Below are 27,193 nucleotides of genomic sequence, written 5' to 3'. Positions count from 1 at the left end.
AGGTACTAATAATGAGTCGTTAAAAGACAGCATGATAATCAAGGCCCGGATTTTGATGACATATATTTTAAATGATATATCACACTCATTTCTAATGTGAAATACACATGAAACTGAAAGGACTGGGAACATTACTTTTTAGGTTCTTTTAAAATTGTATAAAAATAGGGTTCTCAGTAAATGAATACCTTCCTTCTATTTTTGGATACATTTTTTCTGTTTTAGAGTAATATTTTGATTATTTTTAGACCATTCTATACATCATTTTCATATATTTATTAGGTGATCAAAATTTGGGCCCTGATGATAATATACTAAAAACAGAGTTAATTCCAGAATTACTAAAAAAGTAAGGGTTTTTATATATACAAATACACTCATATACAATGCTTTCGACAAATATATTTACGACAAAGTCCAGTTATGAGTCCTAATTTAAAACTGCGATTCAGTGTTCTTTAATATTTGGTGTCTCTAACTGTTCATTTCTTGCAAAGGTTTGGTCTGATAACATAATTAAAATTACTCATCTTCAGTAAGTTCCATACTTTCTTTATCAATTTCTTCTTCCATAGCAGGGTCATCTTGTTTCTTCTGCAACTTTCGCTTTGCTACAGCATCCTTCTTCTCCTTCTGCAGTTTTCTAAAATCTAAAAAGAAACTAATAATTAACACCGCAAATCTACAGTGGAATGCAAAATAGTTTACAGTGAAACAAAACAATCATGATACATGTTTTATAACCATAACATCTTGAAATGGAAGCAAGCAAGTAGCTGGAGCCTTTAATATAGCTACAACCTCAGCATTTGTCTGGTTTAAAAATAGGAAACCTTTGAAAACGATGTCCAAGGCCGATGATGGTCTGAACTCACCATCTCCCAGATGAAATCTTATAACTGTACCGTTTTCATCGTCCTGATAACGAGAAAAACGAAGGTGTTACAATACTTACGTTTGCCATGCATGGTAATGAGATCACAGAGATTATTTAATTGAGCCAAACATCTAAAAAAAAAAGGAACGGATATCTGGTTAAATAGGCCGTGATTTCAGAATATATAAAATACGGACGCATAAAATCAAGGAGGCCATGAATGTGACGGCAAAGATGTTCATCTGGCGAATCAAGTATGCCTAGGTCACGAAATTAAAACAAAGGATCCATGCGGCCGTGATAAAAAAATAATAGAAAGTTTTTAAAATTGTTAAAAAAAGAAGTGAGTGAACAATAAAAAAAATTTACGCAAAACTTCGAAGCAAGTTCATCCACGAAGAAAATAGTCCTGCGGGAAGGAGGGAGATATATACAGAGCAAGAGCTAAAGATCCAGCACATTAAAGAATATTTAAAGTTACGCCGATATCCAGCCTAATGTCGAGGCAGATAAGCAGAAGAAATTGAATAATATTTAGACAGTAGTCGGAATACAAACTGAAGGTCGTCGCAAAAACTGAGGATACCCGACGTAGCACATTTTAAAAAATCCCCACACCGTGGAGTAAAACTGAGGATATCCAAAGCGGCGTACATTAAATTGTCATAACGTTTAGGCGGAAATGAGGATACCCAGGGGCAGTGACAAGATAATTGTCAGACACAATAAATCGATGCCCAGCAGTAAAGTAAGATTGAGGATACCATAGCCCAAATGTTGAATTGGCATTGACCGTTGGAACATAATTGAGGATACTTGATATGGGAATATTTTAAAGAAAATAATGAGGAAGGTTGGCTAAGAAAGATAATAACCAGCAATGAGGCGAAGAATAAATGATTATTTGAAATCGGATATTTACAGAAGACGCCAAAAAGGAGAGAAGAAGTTGAGAGATAGGTAAACAGTTCAAGGCTGTGAAAGAAAAGCGGAAGAAGAGATGGATAAATAATATTGAAATAAATTGCAATAATAATTTAAATAATTAATAGGTTAAGATAATTTATAATGTTGATTTCGATCATTATTATCATATTATGTTAAGATAGGAATAGGTAATAGGTTAATAATGAAAAAACGTTTAAAAAATGCTTATTTTCGGTGTCCTAAATGACTGGGATAGTAGGATGGCTGATTAGCGGGGGAAGTCGGATTGTCAGTCCCATATTGATTGAGCAATTGATATAATTTTTAGTGATTCTAAGTCATAAACAATTAGAGAAACTGATATTTTAAGGAGGTTGCATAATAATAAATATTAGTATGACGAGTTTGAATCAGCTTCATTTACAATTTGAGGAATATCAGAAGGAGCAGGTAGAGAAACTGCAAGAAAAGGATGAGGAGATAAATAGAATAATAGAGGATGCAGAAAAGACAAAAGGAGAGCAGGAAAATAGATTTAAGAAGGATGAGATAACTAAGATAATCGAAGAGTTAGACAAGACGAAAAAAGAACAGAAGGGAATAATAGAAATGTTAAAGGAAATGAAGAAGAAACAAGAAACACAGCAAGAAATGATGCGGAAACAGGAACAAAGAGAGAAAGAGCAGTTAGAAGAGGTATTTGAAAGATTTCGAGAAGAATACGGACAAAAACAAGAATATAATGAGAAACAAGAAGAAAGTCATCGGAACCAGATGGAGGAAATGAGAAAAATGAAAGAACATAATCAGAAACAAGAAGAAAGTCAGCAGAACCAGATGGAGGAAATGAGAAAAATGAAAGAACAAAAAGAACATAATCAGAAACAAGAGGAAAGTTATTGGAACCAGATGGAGGAGATGAGAAGAATGGAGAAGAGGCAAGAGGAGATGATTAGAGCAGGAATTGGTGAAATCGAAGAAGTTTCCCACATGAAAACCGGGTTAAGCGAACTACGAGCTGAAATGATGGAGAAGACAGAAGATAAGAATAAAGAGATATATAATGAAATTAATAAAATTAGAGGAGAATTAGCGGAAAGTAGAAATTACATCCAAGAATTCAAGGAGGAAGAAATTAATAAATTAACGGAAAACATGGAATCGATGAGAGTAGATTCCCAAGAAAAATGGAATCCATATGATGAGAAGTTGAAAAACATAAATGAGAACGTATTAACAGCAAATAAAACGCTGGGAGATAATTTATCTTAGCACGTGACCATATTGGAGATGAGATGAAAATTATAAATGAATGAAGAAAAACAAGAATGAAACGGAAAAGAGAATAGTTAGAACAGAGCAGGGAATCGATGACATGAAGAAAGAAATTCAGAACATTAGAGGCGAAATTCAAATGACAAAGTTGGAAATATCAAAACAGTTGAATAAACAAAGAATGGTAGACATAAATACAAACGACAGAGAGGGAACACCGACAATATCGGGCGAAACCGACCAGAGTAATAAGGATATGATGGTTGGAAATATTGGAAATCCAGCCATTATAAATATTGTAAAAACGTACGATGACAGGCCCAAAAATTTTAGCAACACTGCAGCAATGTCACCAAAGAGATTCTTGCGAGAGATGGAAGAGTATTTTAAAGAAAACAGAATACCTGACGAAAAGAAACTGAGGGTAGTCGAAAAACACTTGGATGCAAATCCGGACCTGTGCTACCAGGCATTTAAGTATACTTTCCATGATTACGATGAGTTTAAGGTTGCATTTCTCAAGCGTTTTTGGAACCCTGAGATTCAACAAAACCTTAGGTTGGAATTGTACTCGAAAAGATATTCTTCAGTAGGACCAATGAGATATAGTGATTACTTTTCGTACCAGTTTCACAGGTTCCAGGACCTCGATTCTGCACCCAGTGAATTAGAAGCGATAAAGACCATACAAAAGCAATTTCCTCTGGAAACTCAAAGATTACTAGCTCCCGCAAATGTGACTTCCGCGATTGAAATGGAGAGCATCTTGAGGCAGCTGGATATGACATCGAGTCACCCGGCAGCAAGAATCCACAGGAACACAAATAATCAAGAAGTAAATTTAATAAACTGGGAAAACACTAAGAAGAAATCAATACCTGAGAAAAGAGATAATGATAGAAGCCCAAGGAAAAGAAAGATTAGAGAAGATGAGACGAGAAATGATCGAAACCGATGCAGGCAAAATGGACATGATTGTGGAAGGCAGAATGAAGATAGACAATTTTTGCCATATCATCGACCGCCTAGCCGGTTTAGGAATGAAAGAGAAAGAGGAAGTTACAGGCAAAGGCCGATATATCATGGAGCGCCAATGAACAGATACAATAACAGGGAGAATAGGAACAGGCAGTATGTTCAGGAATTGAGAAAAGAAACCAGAGAAAAGAAGAGATGGGAAGAAGCGATCAGAGAACGAGACATCAATGGAGATATAGAGGGAGCCGAGAGTTTAGAGCTTCAGGAGTATAAAAGAAAAGATAGAGAGGTGCAGAAATTGAATCCAGAAGCCCAATCGTATCAAACGGATTCCCGGAATAAAAGAAAAAAAAGCCAATCTCAATTTAGAGATCAAGAGAATTGATATTTCGGAAAAATTGGGCAGCAAAATTAAAAGTTGGCATGTACTGCAAATTGACGCCTGGGATATCGATCCGGATGATTTACTGGACGAACCGCAAAAGAATAACAAAGAAAACAAATTGCACTTATCCATTATTACCGCACGGATAAATGGCTTAAAGACACATTGCTTGATTGATTCGGGGGCGTGTATAAGTGTAATATCAAAAGCGTTATTTGTTGAGGTCAATCAGGAAGGAAAACTGCCAATTATACCAGTCGCACAAATGAAAATAAGAGGAATTGTACCAGATAAATCTGTCGAGTGTAAAATACAAACTTATTTAAATATCAGAATTGGCAGGTTTATATTTGAGCACCCATTCATGGTTATGAACAAAATCAAGTATAATGTGATTCTTGGGGTAGATTTTATAATAACTACAGAAATGACAATAGACCTGAAAAATCAGGAAATAATATTCCCAATTATTAGGGACAATGGGAAGATAACCAAAGAAAGGATAAAATTAGAGGAAAAGGCAGAAGAGACGGAACATATGAAATTTGAAGGTGTTGAGACACAAAAACAAATGGGAGAAGAAACACCGTTAAGTGAGACTGAGGAAATGGAAGAAATTATACATAGTTTGGAGAAGATCTTGATGAATGATGGTGAGAAAGAAGAGTCAGACATTTGGAGAAAAATCGCAGAAATAAAGTTGGGTCCTAAAGAAAAGCAGAAACTATATTCGATCATAGAAAAATATTCAGGAATATTTAAAGATAAACCGGGACAAATACCAAACTTTAAATATAAAATCATAGTGAATGACTGGACAACATAGAGAGGAAAATTATATGACATACCTGAAAAATATTTCCAGGAAGTGAGGAAGATCATCCAAGAAATGGTAGCTGATGGTATAATCATAAAAACTACCACACCTTATTTGAATCCGATAGTAGTCGTAAAAAAAAATAACGGAAAATTAAGAATTTGTCTCGATGCCAGAATGCTAAATGAAAAATTAATACCGGAGTATGACCAGGTTCCAAAAATTAAGGAAATAATAAAGAAATTTAAGGGCATGAAATATTTTTCAAGTTTAGACTTTACATCTTCGTTTCATCACATACTACTAGAAGAGAAATCTAGACTTCTAACAGGATTCATGTTTGATAACCAAACCTATGCATACTGTAGGTTGCCTTTCAGATTAAAGAACAGCTGCGCAGTATTAATAAGGGCATTAGATAGGAACCTGTTACCTGAGGTGAAAGAGTATGTGACATGTTATGTAGATGACATGGTTTTTGCAACGGAGACATTTGACGACCATTGTATCAAACTGAATCAATTGTTAGAAAATTTGGAAAACACAGGCTTGAAAATCAACCTGGCCAAATCGAAATTTTGTCAAGATGAAATATTTGTCGGACATGTGATTGACAGATGGGGTGAAACCTAATCCAGTTAAAATTCAAGCCATTTGCGGATTTCCTAGACCAACGCGAATAAAGCAGACCAGACAGTTTCTGGGGATGACTCAGTTCTTTGCGAACCACTGTAAAGGGTACATGGAAGTTGCAGCGCCATTACAGGATTTATTAAAATCAAACAAGTGGAAATGGAATGATCAAACAGAGGAAGCTTTCGTGGCGATGAAAAGGTTACTGGCAAATAGCATCAAGTTGAGGTATCCGGACTTTACTCGAGAATTTATTATACAAACGGATGCATCTAATATTGGTATAGGTGCATATTTGTACCAAGAGGCACCAGAAGATGGTAAAAATCGAGTATATTTAGCATTTGCAAGCCGAAAGTTACGCAGCCATGAGATAACTTATACGACTCGGCAAGAGTTGCTAGCAATTGTTTATGCCCTGCAACAGTGGAAAAAGATCGTATACGGATTCCCAGTTACCATTCGTACTGACCATAAGGCTCTGGAATTCGGTCTTAAGTCAGCAATGCTAAGTGAAAGAATTACACTATGGATCCTATTTGCCCAACAGTTTACTATCAGAATTGAGTATTGTAGCGGGAAAGATAATGTCCTCGCTGATGCATTAAGTAGAAATCCTGTAGCAAAAGAGGAAAATATATATTAAATTGAATTAGTATGGCGAGACGAAGAATTTTTGGAAAAACTAAGGGATATATCGGCATGGCAAAGAGCAGATGAGGAACTAATGCTAGAAATTGCAAAGGTTGAACAGGTTGACTCTGATGGCAAGAGGCAACTAAATAAAAATAGCAAATATACATTGGAACATGGAATATTAATGCAATATGTCACTAAGGATTTGAATAGGACAAGAATAGTGGTACCCAGATCTTTACAAAAAGGGATAATTTGGCATGTCCATAGAATAATTGGACATGGGGGTATGGCGAAGGTGGTAAGGAAAATAATGGAGAGATTCACGTGGACAGGAATGAGACGAACCAGAGATGTGATACATGTCAAAGGACAAAATATAGCCCTTTCCTAACCAAGCAAGAACCAATTGCAATATTACCAACGACCCCTCGTGAGATCTTTGCAATAGATATTTATGGAAGATTACCAACGGCTGCTAAAGGGAATAAATACATAGTTGTTACAATGGACATCTTTTCGAATCACAGTCTTGCAGCCAATACAGAGAGCTACAACAAAACAAGTATTGAGAGCCATAAACAAAAATGTAATACCTAAGATGGGAAAACCGAAGAAAATCTTGACTGATAGAGGAACTCAGTTTACATCGAGTGAGTTCCAGGAAGCAATGCAAATTTTAGGAATCAAACATGTATATTGTTCAGTAAGGCATCCGTCAGCCAATCCAGTGGAGCGCTGTATGCGAGAGATCTCTAAATATTGCAGGATATATTGTTCCCAAAATCACTGGAGATGGATTGAAGTAATAAAGATAATTGAGGCATGTATAAACAACACAGTCCATGAATCAACTAGCCAGATATCAATACTCATACATCTGAATGAATGACCAGCTCGACCATGAGATGATATCATAGGGAAAAACGAAGAAGCAAAACCTAGCTGCATGGAGATCAATCAAATAGTAAGCGCCAAATTGAAAGAACAAGCGAACAAACGACGAAGAAGAGTCCGAAACAAGAAGTTCCACCCACCATTCGGGGTTGATGATTTGGTAATGATAAGAAAAGTACCAATTTCTAGCGTTTCGGAGCGGATATTAGCCAAATTCATTCAATTATATGATGGTCCATATTTGGTAAAGACGGTGTTTGGAAACAACGCATATATGATTGAAAATTTAGACGGAACATACAAGAATATATACAACACTTCAAACATGAAACGATATTATGAAGAAGATCAAGAGTAAAGTACAAACCAAAAATCCAAAATATACAGGACGGACGAACAAAATCAGGCCGATGAAAAGGAACACCTATGTAAAAAAAAATGAAATAAATATACTGCGAGCAGCATATTTATTTATCCATGGCAGGAGGATAAAATGTACAGTTTTCATCGTCCTGATAACGAGAAAAACGAAGGTGTTACAATACTTACGTTTGCCATGCACGGTAATGAGATCGCAGAGATTATTTAATTGAGCCTTACATCTAAAAAAAAAAAAAAAGGAACAGATATCTGGTTAAATAGGCCGTGATTTCAGAATATATAAAATACGGACGCATCAAATCAAGGAGGCCATGAATGTGACGGCAAAGATGTTCATCTGGCGAATCAAATATGCCTAGGTCACGAAATTAGACATAAAGGCATAAAGGATCCATGCAGCCGTGATAAAAAATAATAGAAAGTTTTTAAAATTGTTAAAAAAAGAAGTGAACAATAAAAAAATTTACGCAAAACTTCGAAGCAAGTTCATCCACGAAGAAAATAGTCCTCGCGGGAGGAAGAAGGGAGATGTATACAGAGCAAGAGCTAAAGATCCAGCACATTGAAGAATTTTTAAAGTTACGCCGATATCCAACCTAATATCGAGACGGATAAGCAGAAGAAATTGAATAATATTTGGACAGTAGTTGGAATACAAACTGAAGGTCGTCGCGAAATTCCAAAACAAATTAGACCTCTCATATGCTGAATGTCCGAATGAAAAACTAAGAGCCAATTCGATAATTTACTTGTAAAAGTCTGTTACGAGAAATTAACATTGAATTTCTGCTGTAATAACCTGCTACAAAACTATAATCTAGCTTCTTTGTAGTATATTTTGAAGGCTATGTTCGTGACATTAATTACAATGCTGGAAATGTTTCTTTCACATGTGACTAACGGCTACAACATGAGAGGCTAAATCGGAGATGAGGCTAACTTTCCAACGTAGACCGCCCAACTGTTCCTGCTAGCCCAAGTCTTGAGTCTACCGCCTGATGATGACGTAACGGATGTTGGAGACTATCTACGCAGCCCTAAGTTGACAACATCGGAGCCCAACCCAGTCATTTAACATCGGCAGTTGCAAGTTAAGTCCAAAGAATTATTTTATCATCTTGAAATTTATGTGTCGTAGACGTAGTATATAATACTTGCAGTAAATGTTGGTGTGTAGTTTGTTACGAAGTTCTTCATGATGAAATCTCAGTCGATAATATCTTCGCAATGAGATTATCCTAGTTGATTTATCATTACGGGAGTAAGTATTCTTCAAGTGTATATAATCAAATGTCATGATGTGGGAATGCTTAAAGTTAAACAAGGAGAGATTTCAAATGATGTTTTCAACCATTATGGAAATAAAAAGACATACTCAATGTGATATATTCCAGACGTAACGTTTTAAAGAAGATAATTAATTTCTGAGTTGTTTAGACTTGGTTACTTTTACGCTGCGACTACATGTGAGTAAATATTAACTTATTTTGTTTATACATGTGTTTCTTTTACAGAATAACGTGATCATGTACATTACAAGTGAAATTTAACCCAGAAATGCACCGCTGTAGTATATTAACGATATGTTGAGATGATTTGCCGCCTAGATGGAAGTGATTAACGTTTATGTAGGAAAGTAAAGTCTTGAACGACGTGTTGATGAGGTTATACGTATAATTATTCGTTGAGATATATTTATGGTTATGAATGACGCGATATTATAATGTTTAATATTGGTATATGGAGAGATAGATATAATTATGAATTTTTGGTAGTAAATACGATGTGTTACTAACCAATAATGTTATTTAACGTATGCGGCATGATTTTAAATAGTATAATGCAAGATATATTGGGTTAATGATACATGTATACAATGAAATACGTCGCAGAATTCGTATGTTGGTTACCGTAAATTGTCTTCAGATTAAATCTCCAAATAAGGAATAAATAAGGGTAAACTTGTTGTCTTCATGGAGAATATGTCAACGTTGAAATGAATGTTATTTGATGTTTGATCTCAAGGTTATATTTTAATGGATAAAGGACAAAACTCTTATTTATTTTCAATTGATTCTCTTTAATACAAAATAATATTTCAACAATCGCTCCGAAAGTCTAAGGTGTAAGATAGAAGACTTGTCCAGTGGAGCGTTATCTGGAAAAGTGCCCATAACACTGGCAGCATTTCCTCGCTGGATAGCAATTCCTATCCGCTGTCTCAGGAATTCTGTTGAAGAGGTGTCTCCAGTGATTGCTGTTAGTCGTTTGCCAATATCTGAAATCAGACTTTTAGCTTCTTGACACCACGTCCCCATCGTTTCGACAGCGAATACCACGAAGATGTAGCTGTCCGTTATTGCTCTGTATTTGGCCCTTTTATTGCGCACGGCCGTTTCTGCAGCAGAACCAGCAGCCTTGCCAGTGTGAGGCAAATGCAATGGTGCTAATGTGTCCACACACGTGGCATCCCACAGGAGAGATCTGCCTTTGTTCCGTTGGACTAAAGTCAGACCATCAGGGCGTTTTCCGTCTGTGCGGCTAATTCCACTCGGTTCTAGGACAGAAGGGACATCGATAGATGTAAAAGCTCTTTTGATAATGTCATTAATTGAACAGTGTCTTGAAAATCGGCCAGCACTCTTAGGGCAACTTAAAGCATGGCGTCCATAAACGTCGACTTCCGCTCCACTTATGTGACCGGCATAGTTTGCAACCAAGACGTAAGCCGATTGCTATTTTAAACGACATGTTATCCATAAGCGTGCCAACATTGGGTGACGGAAAAGCCTTAAGCCATGAGCCCGCTTCCTTTTCCTGGATAGCAAGATGTCGTGCTCGATCAGTTTCTGTTGGACATGACAAAATCAGAGAATCGAAAATTCGACGGGTGTTTATCATATCCCAACTTCTTTGTGAATCCAGGGATACTGGAGGACTCAAGTTATCGGTCATGATATTCCAGTGATATCTTGCGTCAACCAGATGGCATATCTCGACATTATCACCGTAATCAGAGAACAGAGACTTGATAAAGTCAGATACTCCATGAGCGGAAGCAAGAAAAGCGGGGATGGAAATATCACTTAATCTACAAATTCCGAGGCCTCCAAATCTTACTGGTAAACACGCCAAAGTCCAGTTATGTTCCTCCAACGGTATATTTAGTAGAGACTCGAGACAACTTCTTGTGAAATCATCAGCCTGAGCAAGGAACGAAGGAAATAACCATAGAGGTGTGGTCCGCAGAAAGTAATTAAATTTTGGAATAAAAATACAGTTCTTTAATGAGAAGTATGCCATGTGAGAATTGATCGCTTGGAGACCATCATACAGCCTCATTAATTCTGTTAGCTTTTGCTTCGCAATTTCCTCCACGGCCTCGACTGTAAGCGGTGATCCAAGCAAGGATAGACTGGAATTTGTTGTAACGTGAATACCGGGAACAATATCTTGAATTGCAGAAATTGTTGCCTCATCTCTCGCGGAACAGAAGTAGATTTCACATTTATGCGGATTAACTTCCAAACCGATGTTTTTACACTCAGTGATAATTTTCTTTAGATCCATAAGTACCGTATCAGGATCACTGCCGATGGTTCCATCAACCAAATAAAATAGGTTAAGAGGACTGTTCAAGTCTGCGATGACAGGCTGGAGTGCAAGACTAAAAAGTAAAGGTCCTGTTGGATCACCTTGCTGTACCCCATTGAATCTCTACTACAATTAAATAAATAATGTTACTAAATATATTCCTACGAATTTTATGGTACTTGATTGGACATAGGTGCAACCATAAATCATGATAGGTATAATTTCTGATAGAAGTACGATAATAACTGATCATTATACGATACCTACATTTAATTTTAGGATGTAATATGATTATTTTTACCAAATGACATGGTCAAACTGACCAATATTTTTCATTTAATGATCGATACATGTTCGAAATAGCCATTTTGAGCTATTATATATTTGGAACTTACTTGCAACTGCTGACGTTACAATTTTGGAAGATATGCATTTTGTTTAGTGACAAAATATGAATTCAATATCAATGAAAATAAGCATTTTTAAAAAAAAAAGAAACAAGAGCCGAGGGACTCTAATTAAGCATATTTATTCTGCATTTTTCTAAGGCTTAGGGACTTAGATTTTTTTTTAACCAATGTTAACTTATCTGCTTATCAATTCATTGTCATTTTTAATTTGAGATACTTAATTTCAAAGAATATCTGACTACATCCTCATCAAATATGACTGGTACCTACGACTTATGTGATTATGAGAATTTTTCTTTGTTTTTATGATGCGGATAACAAGTATTTAGCAAGAGGATTAATTGAATCAGATCATAGATAGTTTAGGTTTATATTTTTCAACAGAAAGAAGAGAAAGGTGATTGATGTAAATGACTTATCATATTTTCTTTTATGATTCTAGAATCATGAATAAAATTGTAGATTTATACAATTAAGAGGTTATTATTGAAAGTAGGCTGATATAATTATGGTAGATAAGATGATTTTGAATTAATTAAAAAAATATTTTTACTTGAATGAATGGACATGAACAACTTAACATCGATACCGATGGATAGATGGTATTGCTGGTAAATTATTAAAAGGAAATGCGGGTTCCCAGTTGACCTCACGTTAAAAATACTATTTACAGATGCATTTTAATTATCCCTGAGAGGTGTTGCGTGGCAATTTGGAAACTATTTCGATGACAAATGTGACATGTGAAATGAAAACTGCGGCGTTGCTTAAATTTTTTTTATGGCGCGGTCACTGATTTATTCATTGATTAATAGAAGCAAGTATAGCTACCGACACTAAGCATCGTTTTCATAAATGCATTGATCCATTCTACTGATCCGAAGAGATGACAGTCGGAGGAGGGGAAAATAGCCGGAGCATTTGATAGGTCGCCCACGATGGTGCAAGAAAATGATTCCCCGCAGGATGGTGCATAACTTACTACACAAGGTGTACTGTATAAGGCCGTAAACAAGCTTTCAGTTCAGTGTGACGATCTTGTGATCATAGCCACAAATAAATATACACAGAATCCAAATTGCAAGGTCATATTTCATTTTAAAATCTTCAAATCCATTGATCAGAATTTGAACTGCAGCCATCTTAGTCAAAAACCAGAGATGATGTCATTCAGCTATCATGTACCTGAACATCTTTAAGCATGAAGGATGTCCCAGTAGAATATAGCCATGAAAGGAGGGAAATATCAGGGTACCTTCTTACCACCTATGATTCAACAGAAATATCAAATGAAATATACCTGGCATTTAAAGTGCAAGTTATTTTTGTACCCATGCAGTAAGACCTCTCACATGTATTGTTCACAATTTTAATCCAATTTGTCGCCCACCACTGCATGCATAGGATTACTTCCTCACGTGGCCATTAGTTTGCATCTCTGCCATACCATTCTAATATCAGTTTTAAAACGACAAGCTGGTGGAAAAATAGTCAAGCATTGAGGTGTGCAGTATGATACAATTTCTGAATCTAAAAGGTTTATCAACATCTAATAAAGTAAAACAAGATAACTTGGATTACTAAGGACAAGTAGCATATAGCAACAGCCTAAAATCAGAAAACCATGCAGAGGAGTTACTATGGTTTTACCATTCAGAGGTACTGGGCACAACTTGATACCAATTGGTAATAATAGTCTTGGAACATTGCAGAAGCTAGGTAGATTTTGCCATATGACAGGCGGTCACATAAGGCTTCAGGTTTCTTCTACCAAATTAGCTAAATTTTGAAAGAATTTCTACAAGTTTATACTCATAATCGTTCTGAAATGGATTTAGTACCAATCCATTTCCAAGGCCAGAATTTCGATCTCCCCAGTCAACACACTAAAACTACCAGATTCTAACAATGCTTGCAACGTTTTTCAAGAAAGATCGTTCAAATTTAACTTGGCTGAATCATTGTTTGCAAGAAGTTTTAAGCTAACCTCTTTAAATATATGTATTATTTGTTCTCGTATGTTTTCTCAATAGTTTTAAAAATGGAACTTCCATTTCAAATACGGACAGCAACAATGGACATTGATTCCGTACGAGATGTTATGGCAGGCTTGTCCATTTCAAATTAATTTCATTTTTAACATTGAAGACAAAGTTTTTGCAAGAAGTGAGATCAATTTGTGTATATATTTATGTATATATATTTATATTTTTTGCATTTCCCAAATAGTCTTTAACCCATTGAGCCCTGCATATTTGTTGGGTTGAAACTGCATTGGCGCTGGGATTATTTTGGAGGAAAAATAGTGTTGCTTCATATCATGAGAAATTTCTTAGTTACAAGACCATTAAAGATTTAAATATACATGAACACAAAAGGCTTCCATACCACAAACTGCGCAACAAGGAATACAGTAAAACACTTTATTTTATTAGCATCACGGAACCGTAGGCCTACTCAGTCCGCCTGCTGAGCTGTAACCCAGTTTTCTCTTTGCACTTTCTCTTTGATTTCCACATCTATTTGTTATTCAGGAGCATTGCTCACACTAGTACTAATATTACTACTAATTTCACTGAAAAAATTACATTCCTAATCATCATTACTTCCTAAAAGGGGTTATATATCTGTAAATATCAGTTCTATACTGACAGCCATCTTGTTTACAAGCGAATCTCAAAGGCAGAGATAGCCCACTTCAAACTAATATTACCAAGCACACTATCAATATATATTGCCAAAGAGCATATAACATTGCAAAGAAAGAGTCCCTACACAAATCGCAAATGCAACTCACTCTGCCATCTCTTGAGGAAAAGTAGAATTACGTAGTAAAATGAGACAACGGAACAGTTCCGTGGTCCGGCGTTTGGTCCACCGAGATGAAGCACGGAACAGTTCCGTGGCTCGGGCCCAATGAGTTAAAAGATAATGACTTCTTCCATTTTTTACAGTTTCTGATTTGAGTTTTGTAATCTACCACGTGATTTTATGGCTATGAAGTCTCAAATAGAGATGAAACATGTCGCTAAATGTTTTTTAATATAGTTCACTTGTAAAGTGACTTGTATTGACAGGTTTGACCAAAACCTAACATTGTTTATTACTTTTTACACACCACTTAGTCGAGCAGCTCATCTCCTTTTTCCCCAGCCCAAACTTTGCAACATTTCTGTAACGCTACTCTTTTGTTGGAAACCGCCCAGAAGAAATCAAGCTGCTTTTCTTTTGATTTTCTCCAGTTCTTGAATCAAGTAATCCTGGTGAGGGTCCCATACACTGGAACCATACTCTAGTTGGGGTCTTACCAGAGATTTATATGCCCTCTCCTTTACATCCTTACTGCAACCCCTAAATACCCTCATAACCATGTGCAGAGATCTCTACCCTTTATTTACAATCCCATTTATGTGATTACCCCTATGATGATCTTTCCTTATATTAAGACCTAGGTACTTACAATGATCCCCCAAGGGAACTTTCAGCCCATCAATGCTGTAATTAAAACTGAGAGGACTTTTCCTATTTGTGAAGCTCACAACCTGACTTTTAACCCCATTTATCATCATACCATTGCCTACTGCCCACCTCATAACATTATCAAGGTCATTTTGTCACAATCTTGTAACTTATTTATTACTCTGTACTGAATAACATCATCTGCAAAAAGTCTTATCTCTGATTCCACTTCTTTACACATATCATTGATATATATATATATAAGGAAACATAAAGGTCCAATAATACTGTCTTGAGGAACTCCCCTCTTAATTATTATAGGGACAGATAAAGCTTCGCCTACTCTAATTCTCTGAAATCTATTTTCTAGAAATATAGCCACCCATTCAGTCACTCTTATATCTAGTCCAATTGCACTCATTTTTGCCAGTAGTCTTCCATGATCCACCTACCAAATGCCTTAAGATAGGTCAATCACAATACAATCCATTTGACCTTGTGAATCCAAGATATCTGCTATATCTTGTTGGAATCCTACAAGTTGAGCTTCAGTGGAATAACCTTTCCTAAACCCGTACTGCCTTCTATCGAACCAGTTATTAATTTCACAAACATATCTAATATAATCAGAAAGAATGCTTTCCATAGCTTACATGCAATGCATGTCAAACTGACTGGCCTGTAATTTTCAGCTTTATGTCTATCACCCTTTCCTTTATACACAGGGGCTACTATAGCAACTCTCCATTCATTTGGTATAGCTCCCCCATGTAATCAATAAATGGTACTATATCCCAACCCATTGAATTTAGTATATTCCCAGAAATCTTATCAATTCCAGCTGCTTTTCTAGTTTTCAACTTTTGTGTCTTATTATAAATGTTGTTACCACAGGTAAATTTTAATACTTCTTTAGTATTAGGGTCGGTTCGACCATCTGCCAGTAAACTGGCTGGCAGCTGCACGGGAGGCAAACTACCTGGAGATGTAAAAATCAGCTGGTACCTTGGCTTCCGTGCAACCACCTCCGCGCAAGTGCTAGGTAGCTACCTGGAGCTGGACACTGATATATGGGGTTAACTAGACTGAGTTTCAGCGACTTCTCTGTTTCGAGTGAGGTGCTATCTATTGTTAGATCGATGTATGAAACTCATTTCGAGTGTCTTATTTTCCTGTGCATGCATCTGCTGATTATCACCAAAAAGTCTAATAAGGGAAGTCTTTAAGAGTTATGGATAATTATATATGTCAACCTTTTTTGATTTGAATCTATGAGTTTCAAAATCAATACCTGACTGGGATTAAAATCTCGAGATTACATTTTTTTATGCCAGTTATAACCTGTCATGTAAGGCAGCGTTTTGGAAAATAACCTCGTGGATTGGTCAAGTCGCCCGCTTTGTAATAAAAGGTATGCAGGTTCTCTTCGTCTTTCTAATTTTTAAAAATTTCTTTTTCGTTCCCTGCCACTGTTAACTTTCTTTTAGGCGCTTCCATATACGTATATACACACATCTTCCTTATGAACTTACTGCCTTTGAGCATTCTATCTGCAGACTTCTGTGAATTGATGAAGTATCTCCATGATCCTCTATTCACAACTAGCTCTGTGACCTCGTTTAGTTCCACATGCTTCCATTTACTGATAATGCATTTCATTCTAATGTTTAACTTTATGAAGATAAACCCCTCAGCGTCGCAGCCATTTAAATGGCTTCCTACCCCGCGGCCGGATAAGATTTCAACTACGCGCGACTGAAATACATCGATTCACTTAAAGCGTTACTGCAAGTATAAGAGTAGCCCGATTTTCACGAAATTTGGAATTCCTTATGATAGAACTATGTACATGCAGATAATTACATAATTGTTTCACATTTCCTTAGTAATTTAGTTCCGTGTGATAGAGTTCGAAGCACTCTTTGAGACAGGGACTCAAGTCACACTCCTGGCAGCAGTACAATGACGTCTTCTTTTCGCCGTGTTTTGAACACAGGATACAATGTCCCTCAGGTTTGGATTTCTCACTCTTGGGTGCTAATTTCCTGTTAAAGTATCTTTCCCGCAACCTTGGAACTGTATTATCTGATGCGCGCCGGCCTTGAATATTTCGTTCCCCTCCCAAGCGAGCGTATTTTGTAAACAAACCTTTCACCAGCTGAACCCGATAAAGTAATTGCTCAATATTTGTCTCTGTGACCTGTGTGAGTATAATTAGCGAATTTAGCAATCAGAATTCACTGTTGAAAACTTCTCTCTGACCTGTATAATTATCTATAGCCTCCTACACGAAATGTCCAAATACTGTTTCCTCCTCATCGTCACTTTCATCATTTACCACTGCTACATCATCTATTTCATTATCACTGCTCGTTATACTGACACTACTACTTCCGACTAAACTTTCATCTGAATTATACAATATTTCAAGCACGTTACTGTCAGTCATATCACGGCTGAGCGCGGCGCGTCACACGGACTGACGAAGCTGCAGCGAGACCGAAAGCAACAGGACGAAACTGAATGAGGGGAATAACATTTATGACGAAACAAACCAACTCGATACATATTTCAGATAAAAGGTCGAGACATCGTCTTTCAAACGAGATATATACCACAAACAACTGGTTCTCATATCGTATGACAAAAAGCAACACTAACTGATGCCTACACAGAGCGCTCGTGGAGAGTTACGAAAATATTACAAGCTGAAAAATAAAGACAAATATAATAAATAAATCGCACTTCCATTGTACAAATAGAGCAAAGAACATCACACGAAAAGACAAACTTCTCAGATCATCATTTCTTTATTTGATTCTGTGGGAAAGAATGAAGCAAACAGACTTTAAAAAAGCAAGAGATTAGTGTTCAGACTTATTTGACAAATAATTATCCTTGCAAAAACAACTACATTACGATTTTTCAATTCTTATTTACAACACTGATAAACCCGAAAATGTCTTCTTGGAAACAAAACAATTTGCATGTCAGTAACTCCAAAACTCTTTGCGCTATAGCCGTAAATGTGAAACCATGTATGGGTCTATACCACGTATAGAGGTCGGCGCTGAGGGGTTAAGTTGGAAGATATTGTAAATGTAAAGAAGTAATCAGGGTAGATATCCATTCATAGGAAGAGGAATTTGGGAACGGAATAGTTTCCAATTTCTTTGAAATCGTTGACGAGAAGACTAGGTAAAAATCCGATAAGGAATCTGCTACTTGGGCGACAGTCCTATATGCTATATGCTTTACTACTATAATGTGATTGGAATTAATCATAACTGCACTTTCTTATAAATAGCACACATATAAAGCATTTTCCTAGTAGACACAATATTGTGATTGAACATTTCAATGAAATATATTATTAGCAAAAGAACGTATTAATAGAGGCATACAGATGAATACAATGATAATTACGAAAATAAAAAATATTTGGCATAATGAAGACTCGAACCAGCATGACTCATATTTTTTCTATTTGCTTTACGTCGCACCGACACAGATATGTCTTACGGCGACAATGGGATAGGAAAGGCCTAGGAATTGGAAGAAAGCGGCCGTGGCCTTAATTAAGGTACAGACCCAGCACTTGCCTGGTGTGAAAATGGGAAACCACAGAAAACCATTTTCAGGGCTGCCGACAGTGGGGCTCGAACCCACTATCTCCCGATTACTGGATACTGGCCGCACTTAAGCGACTACAGCTATCGAGCTCGGTAGCATGCCTCATTTTACGAAGCAAGTGCATTAGCCAATACGCTATGAGAACGCTTGGGCTACTTGAGATACATATACTTATACCTAGTGTCTGAAAACTGAAAAATTAAAATTAGAAAATTAAAGCCCATTTGAGATCATTTCTGAATAGGTTTTAATTTTATGTCCTTGTAGAGTTTCTTTGCGAAAGCTTGACGTATAAAATGTGTCCCCGACGCTGTAGATGAGAGGCTGGAGTGACCATTGCAACTCAAGGGAAGCATTAATGTTCAAAATCCTGCAATACAATATCAATCACTGTTATGGTATCATGCTTTTATCAATATAGTATGCTAATTTAAGCTGTATGCCACCAGAAATATGGTTAATAATGTTCGGCTCTTAAAACCTGCCCAGCAGGTAAAGTCTTATCAGGCGCTCGAAGCGGCTGATAAATTATGCAATGAGTAACTAAGATTTAGCTGCTGATAGCGCTACCTGGGAGTGGTCGAACGGAAATATCTGTTTACGCGGAGGGCAAGTTAGGCGCTAGTTTACCCATAGCTGGTAGAACCGGCCCTTAGTCACCTCCTCTATCTGGACATTATCCTTGTAACCAAAAATCTTTACATACTGCTGACTGAAATCTTCTGCCTTTTGAAGATCCTCACATACACACTCCCCTTGTTCATTAATGATTCCTGGAATGTCCTCCTTGGAATCTGTTTCTGCCTTAAAGTGCCTATACATAACCTTCCATTTTCTAGTGAAGTGTAAGAAACTTTGTCTGAAATAAGGAAGTACCAAAGAAACATAAAGATGTATTATGCACCTATACTGACTGATGATGATGATAATAGGGATGAGAGTAGAATTCAAGCCAGTGAAATGAAATACCTAAGAAGGATGACACAAAAGAGAAGGAAAGACAAATTGAGAAACTAAGATGTGAGACAGGAGGCTGGAATGGAAAACCTAAACGAGAGAATTGATAGGAGTAAACTAAGATGGTTTGGACATGTGGAGAGGAAGGAGGAGGAAAGAATACCAAAACAGATAAAGGAGATGAAGTTTGACAGAGAGAGAGAGAGAGAGGGGGGGGGGAGCACCTAGAACAAAATGGATCGATTCTATAAAGAGGAGTGCACGGAGAAGAATACTGGACAGGGACAAAATGATGGAAGAGGAATGGTGGAAGGAGAGAGGAAGGTGAAGTGCCATAAATGCCTAGACATAACAGGAGCTAGATAAGGGGAAAGGAGGGGGAGAGGGAGGACGAGGATGATAAAGAGTACAGTGAAACTCTGTTAAGAAGTTTTTCAAGGGACTGCAAAAAAAAAAAAAAACTTCTTAAAAGGGGTAATGCCCAAAAACTTCTTCTGTATTTTGAAATACATGTGAAACACACAGCCGACAGATTTCCTTGTTTGTGAACAATACCGAAATAGTCCGATATATAAGAGCAGCTAACAGAAAGCCACAATATAAAAATTTGATTATCATGACAATATTTTTAGAGATAAAGTAAAATAATTGAACATACCGTATTATAAATATATTTGATAAGAGACGGGAACATATTATATAAAAACGTTGCAAGGTTTGCTTATTTTAGCAGGCAGAACCATTTCCTTCCACACTTTCCTTTCCTCCGCACATACACTCTCTGCTTCGCCACAAATTGTTTTGTAAACGATGCCGGCTTGATTTTTAAAGCGGTCCAGCCACCCGTTCGACGCGGTAAAAGGTACCCTTAATTTGCATGCGGCTTTCTCCTGCAGAATAGTCCCACTGAAAGGTATGTTTCAACTTCGGTGCTGTTTAAACCATATTAGCAGAGCTTGTTCTATTTCGTCGTACTTTTCAGATTTAACTTCCTTACAATTTGCTGAAGTATTCCCTGCAGAAGCAAAGATCACTTCTTTCTTCGCTATAATGTCGTTCAAAGTAAACGGTGGCATCCCCGGCTCCTTTGACAAAGCAACACGGGAAAGTGTAGATGACTCCACTTTTCTTATAATCTCCACTTTGTCTTTTATTGTTAGTGCCTTTCGCTTGATCTCCTTCCTCTGAGTTCCGCTCATTTTCACCTTAAAACGTTTGTACGTTGATATTACAAGTACAACTAACTTCACACCGACTCCTATTCATACTAATTACGACGCTACACTATGCTTGGCAATCCGTAGCTTAGGCTTACAAGACGCAAAGACAAGACGTGTACTACAGTTTGTTAGCATGTGCTTTCTATCTTCCTCACCCCACCCGATACCTCCTTCAAGGATAACGGCAGCAAACAGGAAATCTGGTTAGAGATTCTTAGAACCCAGGCCTAAATCACCCCTGCATTCCTACTGGTTGTCACAGCAACGGGCATGTTTCACAAGTACCGCATGGCCAAGCCAGTACCGAGTTTATTTTCCCGCTTCAATCCTCTCCATGCTATAGGTAATGAAGAAAAGAAACACAGGTTCAAAGTTGCAGAAATGAATGCATGGAAAAGTATCTGGGGTATTACGTGGGAGTGATAAATGCGCAGTAGCAACACTAGCACATCTAAACGTAAACAGTTTCTTTCCTCGCGAGAATTTTATTTCATGTCTCCTCATCCTTCTGCTACGTTCTAATAATGCAATGTAATAATTACGAGTGACACGATAATACAATGTTTAGCTCGTATAAAGGTAAAATTAAAAATAACTTTCAATTTTATGCCAACACGTGGTATTGCAATGCCTCTGTGTGCCTCCCACCAACACCCAGTTGGCTATCAAAATTCGTTCAACTTCGTAAAAGATCGGGATCATTCGGCCGGCTGTTTGGCGCCATGTGTATAAGCTGGCTGGTGGCAAGTCGGCTGCTTCCTGCATAGAGTTGGGAAGTTCTTTTTGTTCATCTCACTAATAATGGACACGGAAAATCTTATCAGTTTAGTTCAAAAACGTAATTTCCTCTACAGCAAGACCCATAAGTATTATTGCAACAACAACGTTAGAGAGAATGCCTGGAAGGAAATAAGCAAGGGAATGAAAATCAAACAGGTTAGAATATTCACTTTTGTGGTAGATTAACAGTAATGTTATGGACAAATACATATTACGGTTTTTAATTAATGTTTAGGCCATCTCAATTAATGACTTCACCCTGTCGCGGCCCGCAAATTACTGCATTAAAGTTTTATCAAACCATCCATTGCGTGCTTTATGTTTCCCACGTAGAATCCCGTTCGATTCTATTTCGCTAGATGGAACGATGGAGTGTGGAAATTTCGACTGATGGGTTCGAGAAGTAACTATTAATAACCACCTAATCGATACTTTATTAATGCCTCAGGCAAAATTGAATAAAATTAAAACTTACAGGACATGTTTCGACCACTTAGTGGTCCTCTTCAGCTGTATAAATAAAGAACCGAAAAGAAAAACATTATGACAATAAGCACAAATAAAAGTTCTTTGGAGACTCCTTTGATAAAAATGGAGGTCATCAGAATAGGTCATCTTGCCTCTCGTTCTTGTTTGGAAAAGATGTTTATTCTGTGCTGTCTAGAGGGTCTGTTTTTGAGTGCGACCTGGTGAAGTAACGATGTGATACAGTTTGACAGTTCATGGAAAGCTCTGGAGAGAAGGGAAGTAGAGTTTTATCGTCATCTAAAATAACATGTGAGGGAGGAGGGAGATTGGGCTGTGCTTCTGCGATGTCGTGTTTGATTAAATCTCTTGTTCGTCTAATCTGTTTCATGTCTACCCATTCTAAGTATTTGCTAATATTCTCATATAAGATGTTTTTATGCTCGTTGTTTTCGTTGAGATTCTCTTCACCGTTTTCCAATTTATCAAGAACGATGTGGATGTTTTCCAGGTTGTTCATAAGATTACCTTTATTAATCATACAGATAATTTGAAGGTCCTGTTTTATATTGGTGAATTTGTGGTTGGACTCTTTCATATGGAATCCCATGGCAGAGAATCTTTTGTATCTTTCAGCATTGACGTGTTCTTGATATCTAATTGAGAAGTTCCTTCCAGATTGTCCCACGTAAGTTTTTTTACATTGAGCACAAGTCAGCTTATAAATACCCGATTCCTGGAATTCGTCATCTTTAAGTTTATTAGCTTTATTATGTCTAAAGAATCTATGTTTCGTGTTGTTGTTTGTAGAGAAGGCTACCTTGGTATTGTGTTTCTTGAATAAGTTGGTGATTTCGTAAATCTTCGGGTTATTAAAGGTGAATTTTACATATCCTTTTTCTTTTTCTGAATGCTGTTTAAGTTTAATTTGTTGTTGGTATTTGCATTTAGTGATGATTTTATTGATGAATTTCAAACTGAAACCATTATGTAGAGCCTGTTGACGAATGAAAGAAAGTTCCTTTTTTCTGTCTGTTTCTGTTGTTAGCGGAATTTCAAAGGCTCTGTTGACGAAACTATAATAAGCTGATTTCTTTTGCGAGATGGGATGTAAAGAATCACTTTTGATTGTAGTTGGGGTAAGTTTTAATTTTATTCAATTTTGCCTGAGACATTAATAAAGTATCGATTAGGTGGTTATTAATACTTACTTCTTGATTAAACATCGATACGGTCATGAAATGGACAACTTATAATGATGGGTTCGATTCGATTCCACAAGGTGAGAGTGAGCATCTGGTGTCCGTGTTGTCATAGCGTGACGTCGTATGTGGCCTTGGCAAGTCCGCACAGGTTCCGTGACACCAGAGACACAACGCGAGCGCGCGAACGGTCTAACACAGGGTGCAACTTGCGTGGAGATGGAGGGTTCTAACCATGGGCTGCTTTGAGCAGACGTTTTCTATCTAAAGGAGCTCTAAAATCTGAACTAACCGGGAAATATATTTACAACAGAACACTTTAAACGGGAAAAATATACATATATCTTAATGCAACTGATCAAGGGACCAGGAATATCACACTTCTTAGGCGCGAACTTCTTAACCAAGTTTCACTGTATTTATTTAGTTGGCTAAACCTTGAATAACTGTTATTCAAGTTATTTTAAACAATTTAAAATATTTCACAGCAAATTTATATCTGTAAGGAGTAATAAATTTAATGCATTGTTGAGCAGATTGTTATCTATATCATCTCATCTGGTGCATGGAATCAGCATGTGACGACTCTCCCTTTGTTCATATATGCTATTGTTGATCGTCTTATTCTTTGATTCGAGGAAGCCTGCTGTATGTTGTCTGTCATTGCTGTTGTGGCGCTATCATATTGTGTCTAGTTACTCTGGCTAGTTACTTAATAATTTTGTTTATTGAAGGGCTAGTGTTTTTTATTGTGATGTGAGCAATTATTTAAATTGAATTTGAAAGAAATGACATACATCTAGATGTATTGTGTAGCTGTGAACCTATCCATGCTTTGATCCATCTCATATTAGTCTTGCCTTATGCAAGATACCATGTGATTGAAGCTTCTGTAATATTAAAAAATGACATGCTTGTTCGTTGCATTTGAATAATACAGGTAACATACAGGTGAATTCTATATTTTAATTTATGTTCATATATGGAATGATTACACTGAAATTTATCATTACTGACGTTTGCCGTCTTTGCTGATTAAATTCTCACCTTGCTACCTGGCTTACTGTTCATGAGCTAATTCTAGTGCCTCTGGTGCCATTGTCCTAGTCATAAACACATGCAAAGAATTTTTTTTCTGAATACTGAGTACCTCTGGACTTTTGGTGAAGACACTAAAGAGTCATTAACATCCACAGGCAAATATGCTAATAAGTTTGTGACAGACTCCAATGTCAATACTTTTGTGCATCATAACTAAACAGGAGCCGATGACCTTCGATGTTAGGCTCCTTTAAACTACAAGCAACATCATCATCATCATCATCATCATCATCATCAGAACTAAACACATTTAAAGTAAATTTGATTTTACCAATGACATACCGTGAGAAACATAGCTATCAGTTTGAGGAAAATGATGCTGTAGAGGTGAAAATGACTGTAATACAGAGCAAACTTCAGAGCACAGAATTCTTGCAGTAACTCACAACAGACTTCCACTGAGGTAACATAAGCCAGTCAGTCATTAACCTCCTTAACACGTTCCGTGCGGTTCGGGTCACCATGTGCCCTGAAACATGTTACTCTTATCCGTTGGTACGAACTTCCCAAAATTGCGAAGTAAGTAACTACGTCCTAGTTACGAATTTCCATTAACTAATGGCAACATAGTGTTCCAATTGAAGTAAAGGATCAAGGCATACTGCTAGTTTTGATCGGCCCACCGGTGACCCGAAGGAAGTTGTTTTCATCTTCCATTCATATTGCTTCGTGTCAGCCTGAGTCCCGATTGTTGCCTGACCTATATTTTTACGCGGGAATCACTTAGCGCGGTTACGGTGAATGAAGCCTAGAGTGTTGCTGCCCGCAGATGGTAGATTGTTGTTTAAGGAGTATCAAACCAAACCCCATGGCACTACAGCCCTTGAAGGGCCTTGGCCTACCAAGCGACCGCTGTTCAGCCCGAAGGCCTGCAGATTACGAGGTGTCGTGTGGTCAGCACAACAAATCCTCTCGGCCGTTATTCTTGGCTTCCTACACCGGGGGTGCCATCTCGCCGTCAGATAGCTCCTCAATTCTAATCACGTAGGCTGAGTGGACCTCGACCAGCCCTCAGGTCCAGGTAAAAATCCCTGACCTGGCCGGGAATCTAATCCAGGGCCTCCGGGTAAGAGGCAGGCACGCTACCCCTACACCATGGGGCCGGCGTTTAAGGAGTACCACCCTTCTGATATCTGCTTTCTACACTGCTCTTAGGTAAGCGAATAGAGGTTATTGGAGTAGTTATTGACATATTTATCTTCCGTAGATAATATTTACAAGCAATTTCACGTCCTTTTTTAGGGATGGAGCCTTCACATTCTGACACGGAAAAGAAAGAGGGTTAGGACAGCACTGGATCCCGGACGAATTGTTCATTATTTGGAACAAAGTGATGACAGTGACAGTAATTTCTCTCCTGTATCTGACGATGACACTACGTACAACCTCCAAGAAAGTGACTCGTCTTCTGACACACGCAGTGACTCTGAAGCATGTGGGTCAGCTATTTATGGGGACGAAACGCTAAGTGATGACTCTCCAAGTCAGATTGTTGGTAATGGCGATGTAAGTGATGACGATGTGCCAAGGTGGGGTCCAGTAGGGGGACATGACATTGGCATACCCATTTTCTGTGATGACACAGAAGTGAACATTGTGACTAATTTTGAAAGCCCTTCTGATATTTATAACATGTTTGTAAAACAGCAAATTATGCCGACTATGGTAACTGAAACAAACAGACTTACTGCACAAAAGTCAGAAAAGTGTCCACCAAAGAAAGGGCTTGTTACGGGGTTAAATTATGTCCCTGAACTGGCACTCTATTCGTCGAAGAACTCTTTATATGAGAATAAGGTAATAAAAGCCACTATTACTCGTGATAGCTTCTTAGATTTGCTCTCCTGTTGGCATTTGTGTGATAATGAAGCCCCTAGGGAGAGAAATGAAAGAGTGTATAAAATGAAACCTCTAGTAGACCAGCTTCAGGAAAATTTTCAGAATGCCTTAACCCCTGGGAAAAATGTAATAGACGAGTCCATGGTGCCGTGGAGGGGAGGATTGCTTTTCAGGCAATATATTCTGAACAAATCACATAAGTACGGAATTAAACTATACAAAGTGTGCATGAAAGATGGGTATACATTTGCAGTAAGAGTTTATTAAGGGAAAGATGATGAGCTGCAACGGACAGGTCACGCTGAAGCGGTCGTCATGAACATGTGCGAGCCATTGTTGGGAAAAGGTCACATCTTGTTTGCCGACAATTTTTATACAAGTGTTCAATTGGCACAGGATCTATTGGACAAGCAAACACTTCTCAGTGGAACAATTCGACCTAATAAGAGCGGTCTCTCCAAAGATGTGGTAATAAGCGTCTTCAAAGGGGGGAAATTTGTGGAGCAGAGAATGAAAAGGGGGTCAAGATAATTAAGTGGATGGACAAGAGGAGAGTTTTGATGATATCCACTGTACCAGATCATGGTGATATTCTGGAAGACACCGGAAAAAGGAACAGCCGAAATCTGTGTTGCACTACAAGATCAAAAAGGGTGTTGATCTTGGTGATCAAATACACCCCATTGAGAAAGGGTGTAAATTGGTGGAGGAAAGTTGCCATTGGACT

General features: G+C 37.5%; 1 protein-coding gene across 4 annotated transcripts in view; it reads right to left on the bottom strand.

The window, feature by feature from the left end:
- Positions 1-338: 338 nt before the first annotated feature.
- Positions 339-27,193, bottom strand: part of LOC136887289 (DNA polymerase epsilon subunit 3) — a 71,856-nt gene continuing 45,001 nt past the window's right edge. For 3 of the 4 annotated variants that reach the window (XM_068231072.1, XM_068231073.1, XM_067159793.2), the window contains one exon: positions 339-650. In XM_068231072.1, coding sequence (XP_068087173.1) covers positions 523-650 — 128 coding nt within the window. In that variant the 3' untranslated portion in view covers positions 339-522. The remainder of the gene's footprint in view (positions 651-27,193) is intronic. The other variant, XM_068231071.1, reaches the window with a different exon arrangement.

The sequence above is a fragment of the Anabrus simplex genome, chromosome 1 (genome assembly GCF_040414725.1).
Source record: "Anabrus simplex isolate iqAnaSimp1 chromosome 1, ASM4041472v1, whole genome shotgun sequence".
Taxonomy (NCBI): Eukaryota; Metazoa; Arthropoda; class Insecta; order Orthoptera; family Tettigoniidae; genus Anabrus; species Anabrus simplex.
The sequence above is the reverse complement of the archived record's forward strand: the minus strand, read 5'-3'. Positions and strand labels throughout refer to the sequence as shown.